Below are 13,392 nucleotides of genomic sequence, written 5' to 3' on the forward strand. Positions count from 1 at the left end.
TTAAATTATTACTTAATAAGCGAAGAATATTACTATAACTTAGTCTATTATTTCTATTATATTAATATAATATATTACTATAATAACGTTATAAGAGAAGAATCTACTATTATAGTTAATTAGACCTCTATAGAAGATATATCGAACGATATATATTTAAATAAATTAAAATCGTTCGATATCTATAGCTATTTTATTATTCGAAGAATTTTACTATAATAGAAGATATTATAGAATTCACATTATTAATTAATATATTATCTCTATTTCTTTCTAATATTTTAATACTTCTTATTATAGAGATATAGTCTTTCTCTATTTTTTATAAATAATTATTACGAATTAATTCTTTATACTTAATATATCTTTCTAATTAGACCTTAGCGCGCCTCTCTTTATATATATATATTTATATATTATATAGATTAAATTAATTTTATAATAATAAAAGTAGATTAAAAACGTATAGTAAGCGATTAGAGTTCGATTTAACTTAGAAGAATTTGACTCTATAAATTTAATTTATAGGCCTTTACTTATTATCTTATAATATCTTTAATAGTATAGAAATAGAGAAGAGATTTAATTTTATTTAATAGATATTATTAAAGAATTAATATTATTAATTTTTTAATAGTTATAAATAGTAGAAAAGTATAAGATATCTATATAGAATATTAATAAGAATCGCGAGAATTTTAAATAGAGATATATAAATTAATATTATTTTAAAGTATTTTCTAAATAATAATAGTCTATATAAAGCTAAATATAGTATATAAAATAAGAAATAGATTACTTAAAAGATAACTAATAGCTATTTAATACTTAATTATTATTAATTAATACTCTAAAAATAATAAAATACGCTAAAGAAGATTATTACGTTTTTTAAGAAATATCTATCTCTTATTAATTTTTATATCTTTTTTTACTACTTTAAGACTTAATCTAATTTATTTTTATTAGAAATAAATAGAGTAGTAATTTAAGATATATTAAATTATTAATAGTAGAGTTATTTAATAATTAAAATAAAGCAGCTATTGAATGTGGGGGAAGAATCTCGGTTAAGTTTGTTGCCTCGGCGTCGGCGTTTATCGGATAGCCGGTAGGCTGCATTAGTATGGACGGGGGACTGTCGGAGGGGGACTGTCCGCAGTCAAGTTGATTGAAATGCATCAAGAATCCACCCAGAGCATCAAACGCGGTAATAGTATTATATTCAGCAGGTGCTAAGGTGCTTACATTGATAGTATGTAGAGTGTTTAGCTATCTTACATGCTCAGAGCTCTCTCTAGTTAGAAAACAGCAGAACAGTGTTGTGTCTGACCAAGCCCTGCAGCGCTAATCTCGAGCTCAGAGACTCGATAACATGCCATGAGTTTATCGCGGCCACGATCTCGGGAGGCGTTGCTCTGATTGGCTCAGTTAGAAATTGTAGTATGGAAAGGCATAAAAAGTGGCGTACTTCTGAGTATCGTAGGCAATACATATAGATACTCTTAGGTGCAGAGTAAAGCTGAAGAGTAAGGTGGAGTATTAGAGATGTCTCTGCACAAGTCGGCGAAAGGGTCATGATGACATGCAATTTCCTATGAACCTTTCTATGCTGTATCTGCAGAGCAGATACCAACCGATGCTTTATTGCCTATGATTATGTCTCCATAAGCTAGAGCCTATGCAACGACCGGGCAATGTCTCGACTCAGCAGAGCCCGCCTGCCCGCTAACGACCTCCGTGCTCGGCGATCTCCTTCTCCAGTTCCTCCAACATCGTCTTCCGCTTAAGTGCGATACCCCAATCCAGGATATTATATATATCTTTGCGAAATTCCGTCAGATGACCTTTATCAGACATCAAATAGCCACGGACAAGGTTCATATGATAGATGTGGGTTTCGTTGGGCCGGCGTTCGTACCAGTGAACGTGAATGTTAGCCATTTGTGGGACCCAGCTGCAGGTGAATGTGAAGGAATCAAAATCGGCACCGAGATTCTCTTGTTTTATCACGTTCGCCTGCGGGGCTGGTGGGATGGTGTTAACTGTACCGTCCGCAGCGATAAACGAAGTATCGCTCGCAGTAGCGTCGTTGACGATGGCAGTGTCGGTAACAACAGTACTACTGTCCGCAGCATCATCTTTTGGTCGAATAAGCTCGAGGTTACGTTTGGCCTTGCGTTTAAGGGCCCTATTCGCTGCGACCATCGTAGCTCCAGACCGCATGGACTGATTCTCGGCGGCTTCAATACTGTGCTGAGAGCCTTTGTTGTCTATCGAAAAGAAGGGATGTCGTATCTCCGGCGCGACACCTATGAGATTTTTTGCTTCAATGTCTAGGGGCGGTCCAACGAGAGAGGGGTGGCGCGAGCGTTTGAGTCCATAGACGAAGTCGGGTTTCGGAGTGGTGACTCCTTGCTGAGCGGCTTCTGCATATTCCGTGCGGAGAGGCATAATATTCTTAACGAAGAGACAGTCTTCGCGTCGGTCGAGACCGTCATCTGTGAACGCTTGGGCTTGAGAAACGATCTCTTCTGCGAAGGTGCGCTTTTTGGTGGCCACTTTTCTCGCAGATTTAAGAAGCTGTGGGATTAATCCAGCGAAATATGTCTTCTTATCCTTGGTCGCATTCTCCGCCCTCCAAGCATGGATCTTCTTAACCGACTCGTCGCGCATCTTTGAGTCCCTGTTTCCAAAAACGAGCTCATCTACGCGGGCTTGAAGGTCTGGATACTTTCCATAGGCAGTTTCGTGATCGAAAAACATTCCTTGCTCTGCTGAAGCAGCGCGTACGCTGCTTTCGTTGATTGTTTGCTTGATATCGGAGGAGGAGGAAGTGTCGGTGATAGGGCGAGAGACAGCTTCGTATGAGAGCTTGCTGGCGTCCGTTTGCGGGGTCGTAAAAGCCTTGCGGAGAGAGTCGCGTCAGCGTAGTAACAGAGTGAGTCGAGAACGCTCACTTTAAATTTCTTGTTGCGTCCCTTCGAGTCCGATGAGGAAGGCGTTCTGAACATGTTGGGTGATATTTCAGCAATGGCTTGATCAGTGAGATGACCACAAATTTGTGGAGGGCCAGAAAGGTCATTAAGTCTCTTGCGTTGGTTGGTTGGGGTGATTGGGGTTTGAGAAACGTCAGGTACCTCAGATAGCCAGGCGGCAATGGTTGGACAATTACTCTCACTCATGGGTGTTGAAGTAAGTAGAAACGTGGAAGACCGAAGATGCAAGTGAGAAAGAAACCATGAAGGCCTTGGAAGAGTGAAGTTGATGTAAACATATTCCTTCATCCGCCAACAACCTAGATTACAGCTTCACGGAGAATCGTTTCTCCGCCACCGCCAAGAATATAGAATCGAGAATCGTGCTTTTAGAGTATTCTCGCTGTGTCCAGACATCCAAATCACAGAATCTATTACTTTACTTCTTTAGAGATCTGCACGTCTTTTCTTTCGAAGTCTTCAAAGGACTCTCGGCTCTAGCAGTCTTTGCCGCACAATCCATCTACGAGTTATCTACAGCTATCGGTATCCAAAGAGAGGAGAGCAGCTGATTGAGCTGCGCTAAAAGGAGTAGTGCAGGAAATGGGGTAACACTGCAAGAACTTGGAGCTATGCGTCACGTATAAAGGAGAGTAAAGGCTTTGTTGTAATCCGGCATGCAGTTACAGAGAGGCTCCCCTATCTGTCCAGATCCATAGACAATACGACATGTGCCATGCTTAGTGCTCCTCTCGTTCTTATGCTGTTGCCCGCTTAACACCACCCTGCTCGCAACAGTAGGACTGTAGGTTATTAGGCCCATTATAAGGCTATAGCGTTGGTGATTATTTAATCAATCGTTCCATCAAAATGCGATATATGATAGTAGAGAGATAGATAGCTATGACGAGTATTATTTACATAGCTACTATATTAATAATTAGCTCTTTATTTAAATTATTCTTCTCTAGAATTATATTATTTCTCTTCTTCTTTATAATTAAATTTATATATAAGTAAAAACCTATAAATTAAATTTATAAAGTTGAATTTTTCTAAGTTAAATCGAATTATAGTCTTAGTTCGAAGTTAAATTAAACTCTAATTACTTACTATACGTTTTTAATCTACTTTTATTACTACGAAATTAATAAAAAAGATAAAAGCTTTAATTCTAAGTTAAATTAAACTTTATTTACTTTCTATATAGTATTTAATTTACTTCTATTATTATAAATCGCTAATTAATTATATTCTTATCTAAGAAAGAAGTATATACTTAATAATCTTATTTTTAATATATCTCGCTAGTCGAGTAAATTATCTTCTTAATAAATCGCTTAAAGCTATAATTAATAAATCGATATTATTAATAACTCGATTTAAGATAATATATAATTATCTATAGATAAAGGTTTTAAGATATAGATATAAATTAATATACTATAATAATTAACTCTAAGACTTATTAGTTATTATATTAAAGATTAATTAAATTAGAAATTAAATATATTAAAAGAAAATATATAAATCGTTTAAATTAGATAAAGCTAGAGAGATATATAAGATATAATATTTTTTATTATTATATTTATCTTTAAGAATATTATAATTACTAGTCGAAAAGATATAAGATTTTTTAAACTTAAAATTTTCTTAACTTTTACTTCTTTTCTTTAAAAATTTATATCTTTATAATCTATTTATAAAATCTTATAATTTCTAAAGCTTTAGAACGAGGCTAGTCTATTCTATACGAGACGATTTTAAAATATAATAATTTATATATAAAATATCGAGTGAGATTAGAAATATTCTATATCTTTTAAAATAATATCTCGAAAATTATCTAAATCTTATATTAAATACTATATCTCTTCGATCTCTAATAATAATCGAGTATCTTAAACTTAATATACTAAATTTATAAATATATCTTATTATATAATTTATTTACTATTTTAAATTTCTTAATTAGTATATATAAAGCTAATTATAAATTCGAGTTTATTACGCTCTTTAATTAAGTCGACTAAGTTAGCTCGCTAGCTCTCTCGCGTCTTCTTATTAAAAAAATAGATATACGTTATTTATATATAAAATAACTTTTTTATTTTCTATTAAAAGTTTAAGATTTTTTCTTTAAATTATAGAATATAATCTACGCTTTTAGATAAAAAAAGAATTATTAAATTCAGTCTTAGAATTATTAAAGCGTAAGAAATTCAAATATCGCTTATTGAAAGTTCGCTTATTAAATTTCTCTCGACTGTTAGTAATAGCTCTACGGAGGCTCTACGAAGACTTTATAAAAGCTTTATTTTAGATTTAAATAGAGGTATCTAGCTATTAAGCGTAAATATTCTCGAAATTAAGCTTTTTTAACTAAGTTATTAATAATAATATTTATACTTTATTTTAAATTAATTAATTTAAAAATTAATTAATAATTATTTTAAAATAATATTAATTATTACTTATAGTTAAGAGTAATATATTTAATTTATTAAAAGTTAAAGATTTAAAAATACTTAAATTCTCTATTAAAAATTAAAAATTTTATTTTACTAGAGAATTATTATAAGAGTAAAAGTACTTAGAGTTTATTAATAGATCTCGCTTATATTACTTACTAGATTATAAGCTATATAGCTAAGACGAGTATTTAATATACTTAATAGAAGTTTTAAATACTCGCGAATCTTCTTTTTCTTCTTTTTTCTTTAGTTATTAGTTTATCTAGTAACTAATCTATTTATTTTTATAATTATATATCTAGATCTTATAACTATATAGTTACTACGTAGTTTTATTAAAAGAAATCTTATTATCTTATAATTATTTAGATAATAATTACGTCGAAGATAAGTTTTAAAATTAAATATTTTTAAATAAAACGCTTTAAGATAAAAAGTTTAAATAAATACTTAAGATAAAAAAATCTAAAAATTAATTAAAATAGATATTTAATTTATATACGCTACGACGAGATTATAAATTTAAAATATAATTCTATTTTTATATTATATTAATATAAAAATAAAGCTAAAAATCTTTTACTTAATAATATTATAAGTAAAAATTTTAAAAATAATTTAAAGTCTTATAATAGTAGATATTTAGAAATCTTTAAAGAAGTAAATTTCGAAATATAGAGTATATTATTTTTAAGATTATAAATCTTTCGAGAAATAATTTCTTAGAATATTACGATTTTTATATCGTTTTTAAAGTTTAAGAATAAGTTTTCTAGAGAGAGAGATATTATTAATAGTAGCTCTATAAGAATCTTATATAGACTTTATAGAGCTTTACTTAAGTTTAAATAAAGATATCTAGCTATTAAGCTTAGATACTTTTAGAATTAAGCTTTTTTAACTAAGTTATTAATAATAGTATCTACGCTTTATTTTAAGTCGATTATAGTTAATAATAATCTCGAAGCGATATTAGCTATAGTCGAGAGTAATACGCTTAGTTTATTAAGAATCGAGAGTTTAAGAATACTTAAATTTCTTATTAAAAATTAGAACTTAATTTTTTTAGAGAGTCGCTCGGGTAATAGTCACGCCGAAGGCGGGTTTCGAAGTCGAATATTTTCGAATAGAACGCTCTATATAAATGAGATTTTTAGATAAAACGCTCTATTTTAATAAGGATATTCCGGATAGAACGCTCTAAGGCAAAGTCTAAAAGTAGAGCTCGAGAAAGAACTCTCGAGGCCGATTAAAATAGATTTAAATTTAATTTATATACGCTAAGACGAGGTTATAGACTCGAAATATAGCTCTATTTTTATATTATATCGATATAAAGACGAGGCTAAAGATCTTTTACTTAATAGTCTTATAGAGAAAAGCTTTAGAGATAAATTTAAAGTCTCGTAATAAGTAGATATTTAGAAGTTTTTAGAGAAGTAAACCTCGGAGCATAGAGCATATTATTCTTAAAATCGTAGATTTTTCGAGAAAGAGTTCTTAGAATATCGCGATTTTTATATTATCTTTAAAGCTCGAGAATAAGCTCTTTAGAGAGAAAGGCATTTTTAATAGTAGCCCCTATAAGAGCCCTACGATAGTTCTACGAAGGCTTTACGAAGGCTCTACGAGTAGATATTTAGATCTAAATAAAGATATCTAACTATAAAGCGTAGACATCTTCGAAATTAAGCTTTTTTAGCTAAATTACTAATAATAATATCTACGCTTTATTCTAAATCGATTAAATTAAAAATTAATTAATGACTATCTTAAAGTAAAACTAGTTATAATTAAAAATAATATATTAATCTATTAAGAGTTAAGAATTTAAGAATTCTTAAATCTCTTATTAAAAATTTTGAATTTTTTTTTTAAAAAGTTACTTAAATAATAATTATATTAAAAATAAGTTTCGAAATTAAATATTTTTAAATAGAATATTTTATTTTAATAAAGATATTTTAGATAAAACGCTTTATTTTAATAAGAATATTTTAAGTAAAACGTTTTAGAGTAAAAAGTCTAAGTAGATATTCGAGATAAAAGAAATCTTAAGATTAATTAAAATAGGCTTTTAATTTATATACGCTAAGACGAGATTATAAGCTTAAAATATAATTTAATTTTTATATTATATTAATATAAAGATAGAATTAAAAATCTTTTATATAATAACGAGTAAAGGCCTATGAATTAAACTCATAATCATTTTTTTGATTAGGGCTATCGAGTAAATAGGTGAGCGATCTTTGATAAGCGGGCTGTCCGGCTGTCGAGCGAACTTTGGTAAGCGATATTTGAATTCCTTGCGCTTTAATAATTATAAGACTAAATTTAGAAATTATTTTTTTCTCTAAAAGCCCGCATTTCGTTCTATAATTGAAAAAAAAAATCTTAAAGTTCTAATAGAAAATAAAAAAGTTATTCTAAAATCAAGTAATGTGTATCTATTTTTTAATCAGGGCTATCCGACTATATTTTTTTAATAATTATAAATACTAATTTATTTATTCGCGATAACTTAGTCGATCTAATTAAAGAGCGTAGTAATTCTAAATTTATAATTAACTATATATATAAATTTAAGATTTTTAAGCTTAATTCTATCTTATTCTTTTATTAGTATATATAAAAGAATAAGATAGAGCTAAGCTTAGAAACCTTGAATTTATATATACAGTCAATTATAAATTTAGATCTTATACGCTTTTTAATTAGACCGGCTAAGTCAGCCTAATAGTTCTCCCGCGTTTCTCTTATTAAAAATTTATGTGTAGAAGTTTTATATTTTGAAGTACTCAGCTTGCGATATATATAGTTACTTTATAATTCCTTAAATTATAGAGCTCGCTTTACGCTTTCTAACGTTATAAAAATTATAAAGTTTAGTCTACTATTAGTAAATTAAATAAATATTTAAATATAATAGTTATAATAGTTATATTAGACGCGTTCGAAATCGAATAATAATTCTTTCATCTATTTATATAACTATTATTCTTCTATTATTTTATTAATTCTATTAATTCTATTAATTTCATTAATATAAATATAATCGTCTTCGATATCTCTCGTCTAATTAGAGCCCCTTATTAATATCTCTAGATTATCTCTTAATAAATTCGCTATTACTAGTAATCGAGGCCGTAAGCGAGCTTAATAGCTATCTACTACTACTTATAAACGCGTTAAAAGACTCTTAAAAAGAGCTCGAACGAATACGTCCTTCTTTATATACTTCTTTTAAGTCAGCGATAGATAAGTTAAACTAATATTCAAATATTATAATTATATTAAACGCGTCCGATTTAAATATATATACTTCTTTTACTCGCCTCTTAAAGTCTCTATTAACGCCTCTAAGTTACCTCTTAATAAATTCGCTATTACTAATAATCGAGATCGTAAGCGAGTCTAATACGTTCTCTTCTATATACTTCTTCTAAACTAGCGATAATACCTTTTAACTTAGCGATACTACCTCTTAAAACGCGTCTTCCTTCTCTATTTATTCTTTATTACTCTATTTTAAAGTCTCTTAACGCGTATTAGATTCTAAACATCGTTAAGAAGAAGCTTCTAAAAATATAATAATTATATTAGACGCGTTCGGGATTGAATAATAATCCTTTCACCTATTTATATAATTATTCTTCTTTTACTATTCTATTAATATAAATATATTTATTCTCGATACTCTCGTACTTAGTTAAATAAGAGAAGAATTTATAATAGACGAATATAGAGAATACTACGGAGAAACTAAGCGGTAATAAGATTCTCAGTACTAAGAATACGGCTTAGCTCTTCAAGATTCTACGTTATATACTCTCTACGATTCTATATTAAATTATTATTTAATAAGCGAAGAATATTATTATAACTTAGTTTATTATTTCTACTATATTAAAGAGTAAGAGAAGAAACTATAATAGATAAATATAAAGAATATTACGAAGAAATTAAGCGGTAATAAGACTTCTAGCATTAAGAATACGACTTAGCTCTTTAAGATCTTACGTTATATACTCTCTACGATTTTATATTAAATTATTACTTAGTAAGCGAAGAATATTACTATAACTTAGTCTATTATTCTTACTATATTAAGAAGTAAAAGAAGAAACTATAATAGATAAATACGGAAAATATTACGGAGAAATCAAGCGATAATAAGACTCTTAGCATCAAGAATACGGCTTAGCTCTCTAAGATCCTACGTTATATGCTCTTTACGATTCTATATTAAATTATTACTTAGTAAGCGAAGAATACTACTATAATTTAGTCTATTATCCTTATTATATTAAGAAGTAAAAGAAGAAACTATAATAGATAAATGCGGAGAATACTACGGAGAATACTATGGAGAATACTACGGAGAAATCAAGCGGCAATAAAGTTATCATCGTTAAGAACACGACTTAGCTCTTCAAGATCTCACGTCATATACTCTCCACGATTTTACATTAAATCATCACTTCGAAATAATGCATATTTAGACGAATTGAAATCATCCGATATCTATAGCTATTTCATTATTCGAAAAATTTCACTGCGGTAGAAGATATTATAGGATTCACATCACTAATTAGCACGTTATCTCTATTTCTTTTCAATATTTCGATACTTCTTACTATAAGAATATAGCCTTTCTCTATTTTTTATAAGCAATTATTATACCTTTCTAATTAGACCTTAGCGCGCCTCTCTCTATACATATATATCTATATACTATATAGATTAAATTAATTTTATAGTAATAAAAGTAGGTTAAAAACGTATAGCAAGCGATTAGAGTTCGATTTAACTTAGGGCTAGGGCTAAAATTCGATTTAACTTAGAAAAATCTAACTCTATAAATTTAATTTATAGGTCTTTACTTATATATAATAATTTTATAAATAAAAATTCTAGAAATAATTTAAAGTTTTATAATAGTAAATATTTAAAAATCTTTAAAAAAGTAAATCTCGAAGTATAAGATATATTATTTTTAAGATCGTAAATCTTTCGAGAAGTAAGTTCTCGAAATATTGCGGTTGTTATATTATCTTCGAAGCTTAAGAACGAGTTTTTTAGAGAGAAAGATATTATTAATAATAGTTCTATAGAGACTCTATAAAGGCTTTACGAGAGCTTTATTTTAGATCTAAATAGGGGTATCTAACTATTAAGCGTAGATATCTTCGAAACTAAGCTTTTTTAACTAAGTTACTAATATCGATAGTCTTAATTAAAAAATAAATATACGTTATTCACATATAAAATAACTTTTTTATTTTCTATTAAAATTTTAAGTTTTTTTTTTAAGTATAGAATATAATTTACGCTTTTAAATAAAAAAATAATAATTAAATTTAATCTTATAAATAGTTATAGATAAGAAATTTAAATATCGCTTTTTATAGTTCGCTCGATAGCTTTAATTAAAATATAAGTATATATTTTTAACTTTATAATAACTTTTTTATTTTTTATTTAAATTTAAGAATTTTTTATTTAAATTATAGAATATAATTTACGCTTTTAAATAAATAAAGAATTAGAAAATTTAGTCTTATAAATATTTTAAGATAAAGAATTGAAATATCGTTTATTAAAAATTTATTTATTTTATTATTAAGAATTTTCTTTAATATAAGCTTAGATAGTTAAGTAATAATAATTTTAATAAATTTCAAAAGTAACCCGCTTTATCCTCGATTCGAATTTATAAATCTCTCTCGCTAAAAAATCGTAAAATCGTAAAATCGTAAAAATCGTAAAATTAATAAAAACTCTATAGATTATAAGAATAAAAATAAGAGAAAATAATAAGTATAAACTATAATATATATTAAAATTAACTTCTTATTAATTAAGTTTAAATTAATTTAAAGTTAAATAACTCTTTATAAACTTATTATTAATATAACTTCTCTTTTTTTTATTAAAATTTTTCAATTTTTTTTTTAAATTATAAAACGTAATTTACGCTTTTATATAATTTAAGAATTATTAAATTTAATCTTAAAGTTCTAAGTAAATTTTAAATTAAAGTATTTTTACTCTTCGAGAATTAAATTCAATCTCGAAATTAGATTTAAAAACTAATTACTTTTTATAAATTTAATTTATAAACTTAAACTTGTTATTAAATGATATAATAATCTTAAACTTTTTTAAAGATATTTCTTAAGATATCGATATATAACGCGTTTAATAAGTTTTTATAAAATTTCGTAATATAAGATATAAACTCTTATTTCTAATAATTAAATTTTAATTAAGTTCTTTTTTTTAACTCTAGTCGTATAGTATCGTAAGTTAAGTTCACATATAAAAAAAATAGTACTAGAAGCTAACTTCTCAGTTAATTGTTTTTCTCCTTCGTATATGCATTGCCTAATACCTTAGCGCCGACTGATGCCTCGAAAGAGAGAATGCAATGAGTCTGGCCGAAACCAGTAGAAGATTTTCCGCGGTGGATTCCTCAGATTGGCCCTGGGTGAAGGGAGGAGTTTACCGGTGGTCTTGAAGATTTCGACTTGACAGGCTGTTACTGACAACAGCGCTGAACGGATTATCGCTGGTTCAGGGAGAGCTGGTAATTCTGTAGTGATGATCGGTGATTTCTTCTCTGTGCTCAACCTATTCCGGAAGAATGTCGTCTTTTCAATGGCGTTGGGGATCTCGAGGACTTGCTCGCCCTCGTGCTTTGAGCTGGAAAAGTCTTCATCTCTAACCTGCATTGAAGGTTGCTTTTCGACGTCTACCCTTTCATTGTCCAAGGCGGCTGCCCCCAAGAATCTGCCATTGTCGCACTTGATATGCTTGCCCTCGACATCGTTGTATTTCTCCAGAATATCACCGAGCTTTGATTGGTTTCTCTTGAGTTCATCTGCAGTCGCACTGAGGGCATTTTCGGTCTCTTTCACTTGCTGATGCTCTGCCTGAAGCAATTTCCCGAAATCTCTCGCTTGGCGTTCCAGCAACTTTATGTGATCTGTAGCAACCCCAAGGTCTTCTTGCAGTGTGCAGACCTTCGCCTTGGCAGCAATGAGCTGGTTGTAGGCGACCATACCGTTGTGCTCGGCTAGTCCCAACTCTTCACGAAGTCTGCGTGAGAGTAGGTCCGCAGCCTCCGTCGTCGAGCTCTGGATTGACAAATCCTTCCGCAGCCTGAGGACCTCCGACTCAGCCGCGTCGCAATGTTCATTAGCGATAGTCTCCATTCGCTTCGCCTCGGATACCTCAACACGATGCTGGCGTTCTGTCTCTTCAGCTTTTTGTCTAGCCAAGCTCTCAGCATTCGTCTTAGCCTCCTCAACTTCGAGTGCCTTATCAAGTTCTCGAAATTTTGCTTGATGTACAAAGGCACGTCTTTTCAGCTGACCCATTTCTTGATGAGCAGCTTCAAGTTTCAAAGCGAGCCCTTTTTCTCGCTCGCAGGCGTCGATGAGGCTTTGCCGAAGGACCTCCATAGCGTATACATCATCCATATTCGATAAGGCTTTATAGGTTTCTGTGGCTTGAAGTTTGGTGATGTGACAATTGCAAAACCGAGAATGACTACCAGTATTTCAGATATTGTAGATCTAGCGTCTACTGCACTAACACTTCAACGCTTTGTTCGATTTGAATTTCATTGTTATCTGATTGTCTCATTGCGTCCATCAGGATCCCTTTGTCCGTCTCTCTTGTTGTTGCCATCTCATTGATATGTTATATACCCGTTGATGTCTTTGTGAGACAAACGAAGGAACCCCTTAAAGGATTCATTCCGGAGATGTTGCTTTATCTATTTACAATAAAGGTTTAACTCTAGACCTCGCGCAGAATCCAAAGATCGACGATCATTGAGAAGAGATAATGATGGGGGGTGTTTAAACAGTGCCGTCATATAGCTACCACGGTGGGCCAAACCGGGTAATCAACACTAAGTTCCTCGA

The 13,392-nt window shown here is 29.8% G+C and overlaps 2 protein-coding genes across 2 annotated transcripts; both read right to left on the reverse strand.

The window, feature by feature from the left end:
• Nucleotides 1–1,728: 1,728 nt before the first annotated feature.
• On the reverse strand, nt 1,729–3,014 carry HO133_004908 (uncharacterized protein; the record flags this gene model as incomplete). The annotated part of the gene is made up of 2 exons (XM_037295820.1): nt 1,729–2,907; nt 2,961–3,014. 2 exons carry the CDS (start codon nt 3,012–3,014, stop codon nt 1,729–1,731), a joined length of 1,233 nt encoding a protein of 410 aa, XP_037148518.1.
• Nucleotides 3,015–11,853: 8,839 nt separating this feature from the next.
• Nucleotides 11,854–12,942, reverse strand: HO133_004909 (uncharacterized protein; the record flags this gene model as incomplete). Its single annotated transcript, XM_037295821.1, has 1 exon — nt 11,854–12,942. One exon carries the CDS (start codon nt 12,940–12,942, stop codon nt 11,854–11,856), a length of 1,089 nt encoding a protein of 362 aa, XP_037148519.1.
• Between the last annotated feature and the right edge of the window lie 450 nt (nt 12,943–13,392).

Source organism: Letharia lupina (assembly GCF_014066315.1).
Source record: "Letharia lupina isolate WasteWater1 chromosome Unknown contig_20, whole genome shotgun sequence".
In the NCBI taxonomy this organism is placed as follows: Eukaryota; Fungi; Ascomycota; class Lecanoromycetes; order Lecanorales; family Parmeliaceae; genus Letharia; species Letharia lupina.